At 56.5% G+C, this 19,143-nt stretch overlaps 1 protein-coding gene and 1 long non-coding RNA gene across 2 annotated transcripts in view; one reads left to right on the plus strand and one right to left on the minus strand.

Moving 5' to 3' along the window:
- Positions 1–2,443: 2,443 nt before the first annotated feature.
- The window catches only part of RASA3 (RAS p21 protein activator 3), a gene marked incomplete at its 5' end in the record, with an annotated part of 194,043 nt that continues 177,343 nt past the window's right edge, over positions 2,444–19,143 (minus strand). The window contains 11 exon segments of the mRNA XM_005877689.2: positions 2,444–2,524; positions 4,151–4,334; positions 6,876–6,979; positions 8,051–8,259; positions 11,647–11,796; positions 13,436–13,543; positions 14,623–14,700; positions 15,633–15,710; positions 16,581–16,687; positions 17,946–18,069; positions 18,921–18,995. Of these exon segments, the coding sequence (XP_005877751.2) occupies positions 2,449–2,524; positions 4,151–4,334; positions 6,876–6,979; positions 8,051–8,259; positions 11,647–11,796; positions 13,436–13,543; positions 14,623–14,700; positions 15,633–15,710; positions 16,581–16,687; positions 17,946–18,069; positions 18,921–18,995 (1,293 nt within the window).
- On the plus strand, positions 4,345–5,190 carry LOC106728057. Its single transcript, XR_001364303.1, has 2 exons — positions 4,345–4,698; positions 4,844–5,190. It is a non-coding gene; the product is annotated as an uncharacterized LOC106728057 (long non-coding RNA).

Below are 19,143 nucleotides of genomic sequence, written 5' to 3' on the forward strand. Positions count from 1 at the left end.
ATCCCACCTGCACTCTATCGCCTCAAACAAATTGCTTGTGGCATCTTAGCTCACGGGGAGGCCTCGGTCACCAAGCCAAGCGCCAGTGCGGGGACAGACGTGGTGCCCACCTACCCGAGCCCTTCCTCGGCGGCACCTGACCGTGGAGGCCACCGATGAAAGTCACAGCAGTGGGCGCTGAGGGACAGCTCATGCCTTCAGGAGAAAGGAAGGGCAGGTGAAAACAGAGCCAACTGTGACCTGCCACTGGGGTCCTGGGGGAGGGCCTTCTGTTCCCCTATCTGCCTCCCCCTCGACCCCCCGCCCCGGGGTTCCCCTTTCTGCAGCATCCCCAGAAACAGCTGATTCTTCTCAGAACAGCTGACCCAGGCTGGAATTTAAAAAAACACACGATTGAATGAAAGCCAAATGGAGAAAAGAAAGGAATCAGGAAATGAGACTGTGCATTCTTCTCCCCAGAGGGGGGTGGCATCCTAGAGGCCCCCTCAGCTCCTCCCTCTCCCCCTCCAGGAGGGACACCACCTCTGCTCCTGGCACCAGAGGCCTGGAGCCTCCTGCTCCTCCTCTCCTGGGAGGCGGGAGGCAGGCGGCTGGTCCTCGAGCTGGCAGCAGTGTGTTCTCAGACAGTAACACCTTCTCCATCCACTGGAGGGTCCTGGCAGAACACCTTCTGACGGCCCTCAGAGTGCCAACCCCACCCCTTTCCATCCCAGAGCACCATGGCTTCCAGCTCCATCTGAAGCCCCACCCAGGACCTCACCTGTGATCACAGGGGCATCATCCATTTCCCCACCTGCCCAGCTCCATCCCCCCACCTCCCACGTGTGCAGTTATCCGTGGGCACCCCTGGGAAACCAAGCCAGTCCTCAGAAAGAATAAAAGGTCTGTTTTAATCGGAAGGTAAAATACTTCACAAATCATTAGTATCTTATAAACGGAAACATTCAGTTACAAATCCATGTTAAAAATCGCAATTCGGTGCAGCCTAATAGCTCTGTGTTCCAACGTTTATTTTTTGCAAGATTTTTCTCCCCCTTTTTTTGTGACAAGTGATGTTATTATCTGGCATCTAGATGGAGTTTGAAGGACAGAACTTGCAAACAGAACGGGGTTGGCACGAGGGCACGTGGTCCTGTGAGTTTGAACAGTGCTGTCCAAAGCCGTGCCTGCAGCTGTGAGGACCGACTGGGAAAAATCAGCAAACAGCTCCCCTGGCGTCGAACCCCACCCCCGCCAACGGAACGCAGCCCCCACCGCTGCTTCCACGGGCTTCTCAGAAACACCGAGCAATACCAACCCCGGGGTCCAGGGGGCGTCTGCACAGCCGAGTGCCTCCCCTTTCAAGTTGAGGATTTCTCCCCTTGTGGGTTTCCTGTGGAGGACCTGTAACTGGCTCCCCTTCCCTTTTTGCCTGCTCTGGCACCCTCCCCTTCAATGAGTCCAGGTGTGGATGATCCGAGTTATTTCATATCAAAGAGCTAATTAAAAACGTTAAGAAAATCAGCTTGAAAATAATGCACATTTCTATTTTTAAAATATTCCCCAAACTTCTACTTTTAAGCCCCACTGACAGCACAACAACACAACTGGTGCTTGAAGTGGGGCCTGGCGGACACCAGCTCCGCCTCTCAGCGGCCCAGGGGCGTTGTGGGCTGGGGGCTGTCTCAGCAGACAGCAGAGAGGGATTCTGATCCCCAGGAGAGAAGCCTGGAGCCCCTCCGCCCGGGGAACTCTCTGCAGAAGAACCCTGTATCCCCAAAATATCAAGAGCATCCTCAAACTGGGACCTCCGTGCAGTTCTGCACATCCTGACCACAAAACTCGGGCTGGGGGCTGTCTCAGCAGACAGCAGAGAGGGACTCTGATCCCCAGGAGAGAAGTCTGGAGCCCCTCCCCCCGGGAACTCTCTGCAGAAGAACCCTGTATCCCCAAAATATCAAGAGCATCCTCAAACTGGGACCTCCGTGCAGTTCTGCACATCCTGACCACAAAACTGACCCTCTAGCCGGGAACATCATCAACATCGAAAGCTGAAACCAGGAGCCGCCTGCCCGCGGCGCGGGGACAGCAGGCTCCTGGGAAAAGAATAATGCTTGAACCTCCGGCTGCGCGGAGGCAGGCTCCTGGCAGGCCCCGCAGAGGCCAGCGAGGCAGCAGTGCACAGGAGACAGAAGCACTCTGGCAGGGCGCACGCGTCCCGCACCCGGTCCAGAAAGGCCAGCTCAGGGCACCTGCCCAGCAGCGTGAATAAAGTGCGTGGCAGCCACGGGAACAGCCCAGGAGAGTCTCAGACGTTCTGTGAGCTTGACGCTTGTCATCTAAGCGAGCGAGGAATGTGGATCCCTTGGCTTCCTCACTCTGCCTTCTTGTCCGTCTCCCTCCTGCGCAGACTGTGGGGTTCCTGGTGCAGCTCACAGCGCCCTCCTGGGGCAGGACGTCCTCCAGGCTTTAAATGGAATGGGTGGAGACCTCTGACTGCTGCCTGATGTAGCTCTGAAAACTCTTATCTCCGATGGGGTGTTCCCTGCAAAGGGGAGATGGGGGAGAGGAGAACATGAGGTACAGCCCTCCATCGCCCGTGCTCATCTGCACTTTTTAAGAGTCTCTTTTCTAGCCCTGGCCAGTTTGGCTCAGTGGATAGAGCGTCGGCCTGCAGACTGAAGGGTCCTGGGTTTGATTCCGGTCTAGGGCAGATACCTCGGTTGCAGGTTCCTCCCTGTCCTGGGCTCTGGTCCGGGCACATGCAGGAGGCAACCAATTGATGTATTTCTCTCTCATATTTCTTCTTGTCCTTCCCTCTCTCTTCCAACTCTCTCTAAAAATCAATGGAAAAATATCCTCAGGTGAGGATTAAAAAAAATAAGAGACTTTTTTTCTATCTATATATGTGATGTGTATTCTTTGTAATTAATATAAAAAATATAGACAAGCAAAAGAAGACTTAGCCCAAAGCCACCTGTGGAGGCACCCACTGTGACCCTAGTCACAGTGTGTAGGTCTCATGCGCACACATGACCGTGTGCATAGAGCGTGTGCCATGCACCCACACGTGTGTGGGAACCCTGCGCTCCACAGGGGCACGGTGCTGTCTGCTGAATGCCTGGTCCCAGGGTCGCAGGCACCCGGTCCTGAGCTGCCCAAGTGCTTGCACAGCTGCTGACACAGAAGTAGGATGCGCTCCAGGCTGTTTTAACCTCGGCTTTACCATGTGTAATCAACCTCGGCTTTACCATGTGTAATCAAAGACAACATTTTTAGGTCTACGCAGCTCTCTCTGACAGCGACAGCGGGGTGTAAAGAGAATCTGGAAGGCCATTTGAATGTCTATGGCAGGGGTCCTCAAACTTTTTAAACAGGGGGCCAGTTCACTGTCCCTCAGACCGTTGGAGGGCCGGACTATAGTTTAAAAAAAAACTATGAACAAATTCCTATGCACACTGCACATATCTTATTTTGAAGTAAAAAAACAAAACGGGAACAAATACAATATTCGTATTTGCATGTGGCCCGCGGGCCGTAGTTTGAGGACCCCTGGTCTACGGAGCCAGGATGACTCATCTAGGAGCAAAGAAGAATCAGCGACCCTGGGAGGTGCTCGCTGGGCGCTGGGTGCCGGGCTCTTGGGAGCAACTGGTCAAAGGAGGCACCTCTTGCAGAGCCCTTCACTCCCCTTCCCAGAGCAAACCCACACCTGCCAAGAAGGGAGGGAGGAAGGGAGGGAAGGAGGGAGCGGGGAGGGAGGGGGCTGGAGGAAGAGAGGGAGGGACAAGACAAAGATGGGGGCCAGTCCATCAGAACTGGCCTCAAGAGAGGGGAAAAGGGCCAGCAAACTGGGGGAGAGGAGAACATGAGGTACAACCCTCCATTGCCTAATTCTGAAAGTGAATGTGTTGGGAAGGCAGGAGGGGAGAAGGGAGAGAGTGCTGCTCCCAGGACACTGCCCAGAGGGCCCGGAGAGTGAGGCGAGCCCTGCTCTGAAGGAGCTGGGAAGCCTGCACAGTCCGCACGCTGCACACCGCAGTCCGCACGCTGCACACCGGTGGCTCTGGGGCAGGCAGCACCCTCCTCCCCCCGGGAGCTCCCTGCAGTCTCTCCCCCAGGCCCCCACACCCTTGCCGGGACTTCCCACGCACCCGGGCGCCATACTCACTGGCTCCCATACTTGGTCTTCTTGAACTTGTCCCTTTTGTACTGGGCGTGCTCCTGCTCCAGGGCCCCGACCCTGGCGATGACCTGCTTCAGTGTCTTGTAGGTTTCCTGGGGGTCATCGATGATGAAGGTCAAGTACTCCTCTTGCTCTGGGCCGTCGTACACAGATCTGCTCCCACAGGCCTCTGCACCGTTGGGGACAGGGCGGAGGTCAGTGCTCGGGGAAGCATCTGGACTCCTCAGTAAGGCTGACCATTCACAGGCAAAGGCCCCAGAAACAGCAGCCGTTCCTAACAGCCTGGCGGACGCTGAGTGCTGGGGGACCCTGCAGGGCCAGAAAGCCAGGGCCCAGGAACCGAGGCCTCTGCGGGTCCAATGCCCCCTCGCCAGGCCCCAGCCCCTCTCTGACAGCCCTGCCCCTGGGTGACCTGCATCCATCCAGGCCCCACCGGCTCATCAAGCCGGGAACAGCAGACGTCTGTCTGCTCCAGGACACTGGGCCAGGCTGGCTCGAGGGCCTGTGGGGTCGGACATAGTCAGGCTGGGGAGGTGAGCTCAAGGACGTCCCCTCTTGGCCAATCTGTGCAGGCGGTTTCCTCAGACCTCCACCCCCACCTGCTCAGCAGGTAGCTCTCTCCTTTGACACCTCACTCCCGCTGAAGACCATGCTGCCTGCAGCGGTCAGGCTGGGGAGGTGAGCTCGAGGACGTCCCCTCTCGGCCAATCTGTGCAGGCGGTTTCCTCAGACTCTATCACCCCCACCTGCTCAGCAGGTAGCTCTCTCCTTGGACACCTCACTCCCGCTGAAGACCATGCTGCCTGCAGCCGCCCGTGATCCACAGGAGGCATCCAGATACCTGAACTGCAGCAGCCCACCTCCTGGCCCCTAGCACCCGGCCCCGGCCCCTCCCATCTGCCCGACAGCTATGCTGGGCCCTGTGCTCCAGGGCCACAGAGAGACCAGGTGGGAAGACGTGTGCTTTGCAGGACGCCTGGCCCGGCATCAGGAGGGCCCCTCGCCTCATCGTCCTCTGTCCATTATCACAGAAAGCTCTGTGATCCTGCTTCTGCTCAGGGGAAACCTCTGGGTTCTAATTGAAAAGTCACAAGTCTGCGCAAAGGAAGATGGCAAAGATGTAAAATTTCAGAGAAAAAGGGGGTGTGGCAGGAGGAAGACAAGGGGCCCTCAACGTGAGGGACAACAGAGTGGAGAAGAGGAGCCCAGGGCCCCCCACCCCAGCCACTGTAACTGCGTGGCTGGCTCTGGGCAAGTTACTTAAGCGCCAGAGCCTCAGTTAACCGGTGCCCCCCGAGTCTCCTGAGCCCCCAGTGGGAGTGGGAGCTGTGGCGGCTCGTAACGACAGAGGGAGGGATAGGTGCAAAGGACCGTCACTGCCACATGGACAGGTCAAGAGAGCTAAGACCTGAGTAAGCAAACGTCTGTGAAGCTGGTTAAAGAAGCAGAAACAGAAGGTGGTCCTCATTGCCAGGACAGGTGTCTGGGCTCAGATGCGGAGGAGAGTCACCAAAGGCCAGCAGGACGGATGCTGGTGACGGGAGAAGCACACAGGCACCCGGCCCCAGCCCTCCTCAGCTCCAGGTGCTGTGCTCACTGCCTCACGGAGTTTGTTCCCCTCAGTCCTCGAATTAAGCCAACGGGCTGGTGGCGGTGCTGCCCCATTTCGCAGGAGAGGAAGTCAGGGCTTGCCCGGTGATCGACTTGCCTGGTGAGTGACTTGCCCCGTGTGTCTCAGAGCAGAAGCCAAAGCTGGCTCTGCATCGAGGCCTCTAAGTCCTGGAAGAACTCCATCCCAGGCACCACGGAGTGTGGTCTGTGCGGGGAGCGCTGGGAGGACCTGGGAGAGGCCAGGCCCTGAGGACATCCAGCACTAAGGGGGGTTGAGGGGCTTAACTGCCGAGACCACAAAGAAAGAGGAGCTGTAAGCCACACACCTATCAGATGCAAAATTCTTGAATGGATTAGTAAATAGATTATGAGCTAAGCCCAGGAAGGAGAAAACAAAACCAACATCAACTAGAACAGATCATGGTAAGCACACTACTTCCTCTTTAAAAGGGTTTATAAAACCCAGACTTAGGGAAATGCCTAGAGTGTGTGCATGTTGGTTTCAGCAAGGCCACTGACACGCTTTCACAAAGTAGCCGGGAACAGGACACAGCGCCAGACGACGGGACAGGTGCTGACCATCCACGGTCCCAGGCACTAACCTGTCTCCCAAGCAGATGCCTAACCTGCAGAAGGTGCCAACGACAGCACCAGACGCAGGCCAGGGAGGCTCAGAGGGGCTCGCAGGCATGTCTGGGAGAGATTGTGGGTTCGCCTCCAGACCACCATAAAGTGGATATTGCAATAAAGTCACGCTAATTGTTTGGTTTCCCAGTGCATACAAAGGTCATTTCACTACACTGTGGTCTACTATGTGTGCAATAACATTATGTCTAGAAAAATCAATGTGCAAACCTTAATTAAAATTATTTTATGACTAAAACATGCTAACTGTCACGTGTGCCTTCAGCGAGTGGTGATCTTTCTGCTGGTGGAGGGCCTTCCCTGATGTTGATGAAAACACAGCCCCTGGGAATCATAATACAGTGAAGCACAACAAGACGAGGTCTGCCTGCACTTCCCCAAGTCACTCTGCAGAGCGTCCCACGTGTCGCCTGGGCCAGGCGTCCCCCGCGTGAGAGGCTGACCCCGTCCTCACCTTGCATCTTCTCCAGTTTGCTCATGTACAGGTTGAACAGGGAGTAGATGCGCTCTGTCTCTCGGTCCCCGTCGATGTCCAGTTGGATGTTTGCTGGGAGGCCGCTGCTCGAGCACAGTGAGAACGGAGAGCACAGGGCTGTTAATCATGGCATTGACTTTTTAAAAGACCACTGAAGATGACAGAGTGATCCAACACTGGACTCATCCCCGACGGGCATTTGTGTGTGATGTGTGAAATAATTCACCAGCACTGAGCAGTGACCATCTGCCAGGATAGCAAGCAAACAAGGCAGACTTATTTTGCCATGAAAGGACCCAGAATAAAAATATGCACTTGGGCTGTGTGCCCTGAAGGGTCGGTTGGCTGCCCCAGGTAGGGACAAGCGGGTCCCCTCTCCTTCCCGAGGCCCCGGTGGGCGCCTGCTCCTGCCTGAGGGTACAGCAGCACCCAGACACAGCACCCAGCCTCTCTGGGGAGACAGGCGAGGGCTGGGGCACAGACTCCTGCACAGCAGGAACTTAGCCCTTATCCTGAGTCTTAGCTTCTTTGCCTGTGAAGCTGCATGTCCTGTTTCCGCCTCTGAGAGCTTTGGGGGGCTGCGTCACAACCACAACAAACAGCAGTTGGCACTTTTCTCACAAGTCACATGGGGCACAGGGACAGGCCAGTGTGAGTCACCAGGCCTCCCTCCAGGATGGCAGAGAGGAGCCTCTCAAGACCGTCAGGCGGCCCAGCTAATGGAGGGGCTGGAAACGAGGGGCTGTCTTGGTTCCCAAAGGTGGGGAGTGTCGACTGGAGAAATCGAAGGGGGTGCATCAGGAGGGCAGAGCGCTCGCAGGGTCTTAGAAGAAACAGGCAGAAAAGCCTGCCCCTGGGGGACCCCTCTCTGCCTGGAGCCCCCTCCTCATTGCCACCCGCTCTGCAAGGATGGCACGCACCCCCGGCAGGGGCAGGAGAACCCAGGCAGGCCCGGAGCTCCTGCCAGGCTACACAGTCTGCAGGGGCTCCCTGGGTGGAGGCTCAGCCTGCGGGTGTGCAGTTGGCTGAGTGGGTGGGGACTGCATCTTAGCCCCAACTTGACCCCTTGACGAAACTTCCCTGAAGGGTGCATAAACCGGGTAACTGTGCTGGGCTACCCCGGGCGGCTGGGGGCTGGAAACCCGCAGACCTACCCGGTGCACGGGGAGCAGCCGGGGGCCGTGTCGGAAGAGGCCCTGCAGCACAGCCAGTGGCCGTTGAGGTAGGCGGAGGGGTGGTAGACGGTGAGGCGCTTCTGGTTGCACTGGCTCACTTTGGTGAGGATGTCGATCCAGGCCTTGGCCTCCACGCAGTTGTTGGCCTGGATGTACAGCGCCCGCTCCGGCTGGATGACCTGGAACATCTGGGGAGATGGAGAGTGGGCTCGGGGGCCGCCCAGCAAGGACCACGGGTCATGATCGTCAATGCCTACACACCCAGGGGCTGCAGCGAGAGGGTCTGAAACTGACCCAGAGGCAGACAAGTCCAGTGGCTGCCGTGGGTGCAAAGGGCTTTCTGCTGCCCTTGAACTTGAAAACAGAGCTGAAGCCGCTGCCCTGGGGGAGGCAGGCGCAGCAGGAGCCATGGTCAGCCTGGCCAAGGCACTTCCTTCCTGGGGGTCAGGGGTCTCCATTCGAAAGGCAGGAGCAGCACCACTTGTCTCGCCCATGGGGCCTCCCAAAGCTGACTGGGGCCTTAACAAGGCACATTCCCTGCAAGGCACATCAGAGTTCATGCTGCCCACCCTCCCGTCCTCCTCCCAGCTCTGCCTCCATCCGAAAGGCCTGGGGACTCTTCTTCCTCATTCAGGCAGGTGTTGCCTTCTCAGAGCCGTCACTCCTTTCCTATTTATTATTCACTCAACAAACTGCCCTCGGTCCTGGGACACAGTGTGGGCAGAGAGTTTTTGCCCTCGTGAGCTTCCAGCCGGCAGGAGAAAATGAACACAAGATGCAGGGGCTGAGTGAGGGCAGCCCAGCGGGAGGTCAGTGTAAATGCTCAGAATAAACACTCCTCCAGAGAGCAGCAGGTTAAGGGTTAAACTGAGTGGGGAGGGCAGGGATGGACAGTGTCCCGGGCAGCAGGGACAATAGGCGCCAGGTTCTGAGCATCAGGAGCAGGCCAGCTGCACACAGAAGGGGGTTACGGGGGAGGTGGGCAGGCCGAGCCCTGGGAGGCTGTCACACGGGACTTGTCAGAGGGTGTGAGGGGAGGCCAGGAGTCAGGGTGCCACAGAAGGGTGACAGTGGCCTCCCCCAAGGGCTGGTGGTGAGCACCGGGAGGAGGAAGGAGCAGAAGCCGGTGGATCTGGGAGAGGGAGTTGTGAGTCCACGTTCCTGAGTGACTAGTCGGGGCTCATTGCCAGAGACCAAGTGCCCCATCCAGCCTGGCACACACGCACCACTGCCCAGGCCTCAGACGCGCGCATCTGGGCACGGCTCCAGTCCGCAGTGGAAGGACGGCCGCTAGAAGGAGGCATTTTGTCCTAACTGTCCTCACGGACTGGCCCCTGCAACAGGGCTCGGAACACAGCAAACCTTCAAAAAATCTCTCAGATGGAACAGGACGTGAGCCTAGTAGGTAGCGCCCTGGGAAGCTGGCTGTGAGGAAGGCAAGAGGAAAAAGCAGGCTGATGAATAAACAATGCTAAAATTGGGGAATTATTCTAAACCTAAATTCAGGGCCTGACGAACGAAACAGCTCCCAGCTGCTTCCAGGACGTTTCCACACTCGTGTCCTTGGTGGATGTCTGGGAATGCCTCTGGCGGAGGGCGGGCGTTGCCAGCCCCCATCTCGGAGAGGGCGAGGCCCAGACACGCTCCAGGGAGCTGCCTGCAGAGGAGGCGGGCCTTCCAGCTCACGGAGCAGGTGCGATAGTGTGAACATCCCCAGGTCCAGGGAAGAACCCACGTCTGCCACGGGCCATCTGCTCGCCCAATAAGTGGCCTCAAATAGTCCTGGGGAAGGACCAGGAACTGGGCAGGCCCTGACCGGTGTGGTTAGTGTGGTTGGAACATTGTCCCAAACACTGAGAGGTCATGGGTTCAATTCCCAGTCAGCATACATACCCAGGTTTCGGGTTCGATCCCTGGTCGGGGCGCATCGGGAGGCAACCGATCTATGTTTCTCTCTCACATCGATGTTTCTCTCTCCCCCTCTCCCTTCTTCTCTAAAATCAATAAAAACATACCCTCCGGTGAGGATTTTAAAAAAAATAAAGAAAAGAAAACAGAGCAGGGAGCAGGAGCTGCTGTCTGAGCATCCAGAGCATGCAGGGTGGAGCCACCCCTTCACCTGTGCAGCAGGCTGGGAGCTGACCTCAGACCCAGCAGAAGTGTAAGCACCGTGTGACTACTCAGCCCTGGCCCAGCAAAACAGACTCCCATGTTCCCCACAGACCCAGTGCGGCCTTAGGCACCTACTGAATACCCGAGCGTTGAGTTGTGCCAATGAGCGAGGTGGGCAGACACAGGAGAGGGAGGAGGACGGGTCAGCTCCCTGGCAGCTCCGGGAGCAGAGCCTGGCCTGAGGTCCCGTGCTGTGCGCCATGAGCCTGGCGTCTGTCGCAGAGCCGGCTGAGCGAGGAAATGCCGCTGGATGCAGAGGCAGCGAGCAATGGGCCGGGGTGCTGTGCAAGCAGGTCCTCCTCCCGGGGCAACGGGACCCCAGCCCCTGAATAAAATGGGGCCCTGGGAGTCCTTACAGTCCCAACTAATGAGTGCCAGCCTCCCTGGGGGAGAAGGAAGAGCCGTGCACAGTCGAGAGCCAATGAGAAGCAGCGAGGGAATGACAGTCAGAGAGTCTTCGCGGAGGGGAGGACTTGAGGAGAAGCAGGACACTGACAGCCCAGTGTGTCTCCCACGGCCACTCACTCACTATGAGCCCAGCCCCCTGAGAGGACGCACCAGCGACCAGGGCCTCCGGGATTCCCGACGGAACCCATGACCCGACCATGCCCAGCGACCACCTGACACACCCAAACCGAGGGATGTCCACAAAAACTGGCCTGCATGCCTCAAAAATGCCACGGCCACAAAACAGGGGTAAGGACCGAGGAATGTTCCAGATTAAGGAGACGCCAGAGAAACAACAGACCATGTGGCTCTGGACTGCGTGCCAGCCTGGGGGCGGGGGGTGGGGGGGAACAACAGCTATAAAGAATGTTACTGGGACAACTGGCAGAATTTAAATACAGACTGTGGGCTAGTGGTGCTAGTGCATCAGCTTGGGCGTCCTGGCTTGGCTACTGTATGCGATTGTATAAATGTCCTTGTGTTTAGGAAATACACGGAAGTATTTACATGGTGCAGGAAAAAAATATGTACATCCTCCATAGAGAGAGGAGGAGGGAGAATGAAGGAATATGCTCAGCAAATGGGACAAAACCAGTGACTCTGGGTTAGGGGACATGGGAAGTCCGTGTTCTAGTCTTACTTTTCTGGAAGTTCAAACTAGATCAAAATAAAACATTTCAAAGAAATTCCACACGGTCCCAGAGCCTGCCCCTGGCGTCCTTTAACAGAGGGTCCTTGGACCCCCGGGGACACCAGGGAGGCCATCGTCCCACAGGTTCTCCTGCCTCAGCCGACAGGCAGGGCCAGCCAGGCTGCGGGGCTCCCAGGTCAGACGCAAAGCCACACAGCGCCTTGTAGACACCCAGGCAGGGCCCCGAGAGGAGAGGCCGGGGCGGCGGGCGTGAGTGGGAGAGGAGAGCGATGCCCGGAGGAGCGCCTGCAAGGGCTGCACTCACGTTCTTCATCTTGAAGGACTCCTCCTCCAGTTTCTCCACGGCCAGAATGTTCTCGATGGGAATGCTGTAGAGGGGCTGGTCTCCTGCGGCGAGAGGGGTTAATGAGTGCAGGCCCAGAGGTCGTGCTGGGTTAGGAGGGTTAGGTCTCCCCTCTTTAGGTGAGAAGGCTAAGGAACTGACAGGCCACAGGCACAGGGGGCGGAGGGGCAGTGGTCAGAGGAGGCCTGGAAATGGGACCTCTGTGTCCACAGAACAACAGAGCCTCAGCTCCCAGCAGCACCCAGGACTGTCTCCAGGAGCCATGTCCCCACGTTATTATGGGGAGAGACTACTTTCTCACCATTCCCTGACCTAAACCGGAGCCATTTCAGATCCAGGAGAACACAGCCAAAGTGGAATAAGACCCGTGAGACCCTGATTCCTACACCTGGCGGCATGGTGCCCGCCTGCGCCCCTCCCGCTCCCCACCGGGCCGCCCCCGTGGATGTCGCCCCTGCTCTCCTGTTTACAGAAACTGCCCACGTTGGGGAGCACACCTTCTCTGCTTTCAGTTTCACTCCAGAAAAGCAGAGGGTAACCCCAACTGGGACTTAGACAAGGCCCTGGTCCCTCGGAATAAAGGTATGTGAAAAGAAGGGGAGAGAGAGACCAAGATGGCGGCATAGGTAAACACCGCAGACTGCTGCCACAAACAACCACTTCAAAAATACAACTAAAAGACGGAACGGACATCACCCAGAACCGCAGGAAGGCTGGCTGAGGAGAGACTCTTCAACTAGAAGGAAAAATAACAGCACACCGAGGCTCAGAGGAGGCGCAGTGTGGAAAATACTCAGGTGCGGAGGTGCGCGCGCAAAGCGGGCTGGTGGCTGAGAGCGCGGTTGTCGTTTTCGGTCAGGGGGGAGTCTCAGACTCTGAGCTCCAGATACGGGCGAATCGCTGGGGACTCGGACCCAAACGGGAGAAGCGGGAGTGTCTGGCATCAGTTGGAAGGCAGCTTTCCCTCCGAGGTTTGCAGCGGTTCCGGGGGTTCTGAGAAGCAGAGCCTCTGGGAACAGGACTGAGGGCACCATAACGGCTCCCTCCGCCCGCCCTGTTGAGCCCGCCCCGCCCAAGCCCTGCGTGTTTTCCGATGGTCTTAGGTGACCCCTGTGAAAGAATCTAAACATATTTCCAAGTGATAGATTTAAAAAATCAAAAGGCCAATGTCTCTACTTTAGTGAAGTTTAGCCCCCCCTGCTGGTGATAACTGTAAATTACAAGTTGGTGAGGGCTTAGCCCTCCAGCAAAGCAGCTACCCCTCCCCACCTCCCACACTGAAATATTGGCAAGATGCTTCCAGAGAGCACGCCTGGCAGCAGCCTCAGAGACACAAAAGTGTGCTCTGGGGAGCAAAGCTGTGGGGTTGGGGGGGCACCTGCTTAGGTGCGATGCTTTAGTCTCCCCACAGGAGGACACTTCAGGAATGAGGGGCTTGGGAGGGGAAGGTAAGGCCTGGAACTCAGGTGTGCATGAGCCAACTGTGCATGAACCCCCGACTAGTCAGGGGTCATTCAGGCTCTCATTCCCCTTTCCTCCCGGGACGGGCATTTCTCCACTGCAAATTCAGCAGAGAACAGGCATGGAGAAATGAGAGTAACCACCACCACGTTTAGACCTGCCCTGGGCTGGGGAGTTTCAAAGTGGCCCCAAAGGGTCTGTGCTGCCTCTGACTGGGGAGACCCCCAGCCCCGGGGGCAGATCTGCCCCACTTCCCGGCTGAGACAGACGGGGAGCGCCTGCCGCCTGCAGTTCTCTCGCTGCCGTGGCTCCGCCAGCCTTACCCTTCCTTGAGCAGGATGGGCTGCTCCACGCTCTTGGGGTCCCTTCTCCCAGAGGAGGAGATCAGATCTAAGAACTGAAGTGGGAAAGAAACCGGATCATTACCAGGGGAAATGGCGTGCCTGAACACACTCATTCTTACGTATAAATGATGTCACGGATGCTGTGTCCCCTTCTGACACCAGGAGAGAGAGAACCTGAGGGGCAGGTGCCAGGGCAGGGGGCCCTTCTTGGAGATCGTGGGGACACCGTGCTGGTCTCCACTGTGGCTAAGAAGCTTTCAGCCCCCACCTGGACTTCCTGCTGGCTCCTCCCGGGCAGGTCTCACTGGACTTCAGGTAACACCTGGAGGTCTACCTGCCTTTCCACAGGTGACCGGGGCATGCATCTCTCCTGGAGTTTGAAGCACTGCAGGCTCCCCTCCCTGGCCATCTTCATCCCCTTGTGGTCTTGCTCGGGCTGGGGCTCCCTGATCAATTCAACTGTCCCCCGGCCTGTCTGGATTCCTTCCATCAACTGGCGGCTGCCCCCTGCTCCTCTCCTTCCTCCCCTTCTAGGTTATGGCTTTCATGATTTCTGAGCAGTAAATACGTATAACTGCTTCGGATCTGGGAGAGTTTCCCCCAAGCACGCTGTCCTTAACTCAGGGCCTGGGGTCCCGGGGCTCTGTGATTCGCCGGCACCAGGGGCAGGTGGCTGGGGCCGGGCAGGGCATGGGCATTTGTGGAACAAAAGGAGGAAAGCGTCTATGAAGGTACGTAGAGAGAGAATTTAGTCACGTAGAGAGAGAATTTAGATGTAAAATTCTATGTGGGCAGGGCATGGGCGTTTGTGGAACAAAAGGAGGAAAGAGTCTATGAAGGTATAATGCTCAGTCACGTAGAGAGAGAATTTAGATGTAAAATTCTATGATGAGGGCCCCCCCCCATCAGATTCCAAAGAAGAGTGGTGGGTGTAGGAGTCGTTTACAGCCCCTGTGGTGAGCATGGGCACACGATACCGCGAATGGACCAGTCTGAAACGTTTCAAATGGCAAACGGTCGCTTTTATGTTACTCAAATTTAAACTCAATATTTTTTAAAAGCAACTCTGTTTCTTAGAAACAACATAAAATAAGGGTGGGGTAAGTCTATGTTCGTTGATGTTGGTACTCACATTTTTTACAGCATCAGCATATTTCTGCTCATTGAAGAATTCGTAAAATGCAGCCATGTAGGATTCCTTAAAGCTGGCCTGAAATGAAGCAGGTCACTTAACAAAGGCCTACAGGTCTCCTGGCTCATGGCCCAACTCTAAAGACTCTAGCGGCAGAGACTGCAGCAAGCCTGTTACGGTAACTAAATGGAGGGAAGATGCTAGGACCGCTGGGGTGGGGGAGGGAGGGGAGGTAGGTACTGCTCTGGAAGCTAATCCAGGTACTTAAATCAGACCTGAAATCACAGAAGCACGCTAAAACGTTCACAAGAGACGAATTCCACTTAAGTGGTGTTTTAAGAGCTAACTATATGGCTCAACCCCCTTCGACGTGTGTTCACTGACATCTGGGTTCCAGGTCTATGAAGTTTATGCTGTACCCAGGCATGGTCGCTGGGATGGAGCCTCGCCTGTGACCGAGGGGCACGGACATGCGTCGGGGCAAAGCGCAGTAACTCAGAAGGGCCTGTAAACGACCATCCCCATGCCCCAGCCCAGTTAGCATTGCTTTCATAGGGAGGTCACTCTGCTCTTTCTGGATGTGAACATGAGGTGGGTTTTGCGCAGACCCTGACTGGCAGGCGCCTGTTTATCTGAACTTCCAGCCAACGGAAACTGGGTTGGTGATGGAGGGAAGCGATCGGCGCACCTTTTGCTTCACTCAGATTCAGAGAGAGCCAAGCATTGGCCCCAAAGCTGCGCTGAGGAGACTCGGTCTCTGAACCCATACACAGGAGTGCGCCTGCCGCCGTCCCGCAGGGGACAGTAACGTACCGCCTGCCATCCTGATTTCCCCTCAGAAAGCCACGTTTCACAGCCCGCAGTGCAGAGGCGCTTGGCTAGGGCTGGAATTCTACCTCCTAAGCTGGTGCGGGAAGATGCCTGGCAGGTTCTATTGTTCTTTATCCTTATAAATGCACTAAACACACACTCTTTTGTTACAAAGAAGATGATTAAAAGACATCACTTACAGACTTTGACTTGGATAAGCTGCCAAGAGTCTGAATAGTCTTTGAGATAAGCGTCAGCGTCCTAGACGTCTGTGGGTCCTGCCAGACGGGAGAGAGAAAGGCGAGTTTCGCTTCGGTTTTACAGAAATGCTTGTGGTTGAGCCCAGCATTGCACAGCCAGCAAAATGAGTGGCATCCCTATAAGCTGCATGTTGTCTGTGAGTGAACCGTAAACACACAAACACTGGATTCGGAGAAGTTCACCTGGACCCTTCTACTCTGCGTGGTCTGGGAGTTGCTAGAAATGCAGGCTCTCCAGACCCAGACCCCGGCACTTCCACAAAGCATGGATGGCTCCCCAATGGCCACGTGTGAAAAGAGCTGCTGGATATCACTTAGTCGGGAGCATCTTGAACGTAGCGGCATCCCTGTCCCGTTACCATGCCCTGTTCTGTGACTCCCAGGTCACCTCTCTTACCTTCACATGGTTGTAAGTTTAATTTAGAACCAACAGAACCAGGAATGGGCCCGTCACCCTGGACTTTCCACCAAACACTGCCCACACCTGGCACTTCCTTTGCTGATGCATCACTGACATCAGCTCTGGGAAAGCCCAGAACCTGGCACATACGGGTGCTCAATTATCATCTGGTGCTTGACTGAATAAATGACTGCATATACACAAGATGATAAATACCCAATTTTTCCCATGGGGAGAGGAGAACGTAACAGCAGTCAGCAGTTAAAACCTGGTCACAGCATCCATGTTTGAACTGACATAACCTAGGAAAGTCGCTAAAGTCCTTGTCGATGAAGGAGGCAAGGGCGTGTGGCATGTTCACAACCCCACCGCCATGGAACCGTTGTTTCTCCACCTCCATAGGCCTGGCAACGAGTCTGGCCTGGGCCACCGTCACCTGCTGGTACAGGAGGGCTGGGTCCCAGCTTGCAGGGCTGGGGCTCACTTACCGTGTGGTGAGGCGTGAGCTGGAAGAGGTTGGGGGACAGGATGGCAGGCGCGAAGAACCTCAGGAAAATGAAGCTGCTCACCGCCGTGTACCTCACGTCCAGGTCATCTGCAGCCAGGGCACAGAGAGCCAACTCAACGGGCTTCCTACAGAAGTGGACCGGGGCGAGGGGCTGCACCCCAGAGCCCCTGCTCCACCCAGGGCCCCCCGAGGCAGAGGTGCTGGCCCGCGGCTCTCCTGGACCCACTGCCTCTCTCCTTCCCTGTCTCTCTCCCTCTCTATCTCTGTTTCTCCCCCCCTCTCTCCCCCTCACTGTTATTAATAACACCGTCTGGCAGTTGGGCTGTAACAGACACGACCCGCTCACCGGGCCCTAGTGGCCTTACAGGGAGACGGCTCATTATTGGGCGGGTCACTCACATCGGGGATGGGAGGATATGGTCTGTTCATTATTTATTTACTTCCTTCCATCTTGTCCCAAAGAGGATCAGAGGCTTGGTGTGCTTGGTAACTGCCCGTCCCAGACACGGGGTTCCTTTTTGGCCCTAGAAGGAGCCCGAGCTCTGAGAGCAGGAGGTCCTGGCCGGGCTCAGCTATGGAAGCTGAGCTGCCCCAGCAGGTGGAGGGAAGGGGCTGGGTTCACCTGGGGACCTTCTGTCTGGGCACAGGAACTGCTCTGCACGGAGACTGAGGTTTCAGCGGTTCCCAAGGCAGCAGGTCACGTCTGGGCTGATTCATGGGCTCCCAGGGATGGAGGAAGCGACTTAGGGATGTGCTCACTGGATCAGGCAGGGGCCAGGTACCAAGTGGTCTGAGCTGGTGAGTGCCCTGTACCCAGGTCCTTGGTTAACGTGACCCCTCCCACAGGGCTGGATGCCATGGCAGCTCTGGGCGCCTCCCCAAGGAATCAGCATAAAGAGGGGGCTCATCCCTGGAACCCTTCCAGTCCCAATTCATCCTGTCTTTCTTAGAAATATAGCCAGGCAGAGTTAGGTGGCACAGAGCACCAAGTGGCGACACAGTGGACTGAAGTAGGAAACTGCCAGAGGACCCGGATGGGCGGCTTCCTGACTGCATAAACCAGACCCAGGTAAGTAGACACTGTTCCACTGGACGAAACTCGGCCTACTGCCTGGTGTGGGGCCGGAGCCCTAGCTCACCCAGGGACAGGCGCAGACGGGGACTAGGGCGCTCTGCCCGCAGACATGCATGGAAAGGGATGCATGCTGACACCTGAGCTCTGGCCTCTTTATGGGGCTCTGAGACGCCCCTTCTGTGCTTTGAGGCGTCTGGTGCAGAGGAAGGGAGCCACCTAGGGAGGGGCTGTAGGTGTTTCCTGCTGGCTGAGCGTATCCGGAGCACTCACCCTGGAAGCGCTTGGCAGCCGCCTCTCGGAGGGAAAAGAAAATGTCACACATGACCGTCGGGCAGCTCACCCCCGACTTGGTGATGACGTTGAAGATGCGGTCGACATACTGCCGCAGGTTCTCCTGCAATGAGATGTGGGTGGGACACCCCAACAGTGCTCATGTGGACCCGACTCTCTCCCAGGCTGCATGGAGCACCTCAACCACATGGGGAGGGAGCACGTCCAGAGGTCAGGGACCAGCCCAGAGCAGCCTCGGGGAGCCGTGGCAGCAAAAGATACAATTCCCATCATGGTTTTTAAAAAAACCCTCCTAAAATATGTACTGACTAGTTATAGTAATTCATATAGTGCAAATAATAGGGGTTCTGGGGTGTGGGGAAAGCCACACCATGTCCCCTCCTCCGTGCCTGACCTCATTAACTAAACACAGTCAAATTCACTGAAGTGTAAGTTCCTGAAGGTGAGAACCATCTTTTTTTTTTTTTAAGGCACGACAAAGACATCGCCTGATCTGGATGGAGAAATCATAAAAAAAAAAACTGGAACATTTAGGGTGAAATGTCAAAATTCGGGAGTTTTGATGTTTTAAGAAACAGCTCTGGGAACAGCCTGGGTGGTAGGTTTGAGACCTGTGTTTGTTGAGGGCTGGGGAGACTGAGGCTGGCGAGGCCACCCCATGGGGGCGTGCAGAGGGCGGGGCAGGGGGAGGGCTCCTGGCTATCCCAGGAAGGGAAGGAGCAGGAGCTGAGGGGCAGGCCACAGAGTGGTGCTCATGGCAGGAAGGAACTCAAGAGCAAAGACAGATGGTGGCCAATCGTCGCCCGGGACTGGTCCCCTCACAGCAGGTGAAGTCAGCGTCTGCCTCAGGCTCCTGTTCGTGCCCTTGCAAAGCATGCCCTGCCCCACCTGACAGAGCCTCAAGACAGGCGGCTGGCTCTGGAAAGTGTTGGTGAACGAGCCGGAGCCCCTTACCATGTTGTTTTCAAGGTTTTCGCCATCTTTCAGCTTCACGGGGTCAATTTCGCAGGGTTTGTGGCTCTGGCATATCTGGAAAGAGCATTTGCGACCAGGAGTGAGTGAGACAGATCCCAGGAGCTCAGGGGGTTGGGGGTCAGCAGTATCAGCTCAGGGACAGATGCCATGAGCCTTGTTGAGAACACAGCTGCCCACAGCCAGCCCCCCCCCCCACCAGCTG

This window comes from Myotis brandtii, unplaced genomic scaffold (assembly GCF_000412655.1).
Source record: "Myotis brandtii unplaced genomic scaffold, ASM41265v1 scaffold528, whole genome shotgun sequence".
NCBI lineage: Eukaryota > Metazoa > Chordata > Mammalia > Chiroptera > Vespertilionidae > Myotis > Myotis brandtii.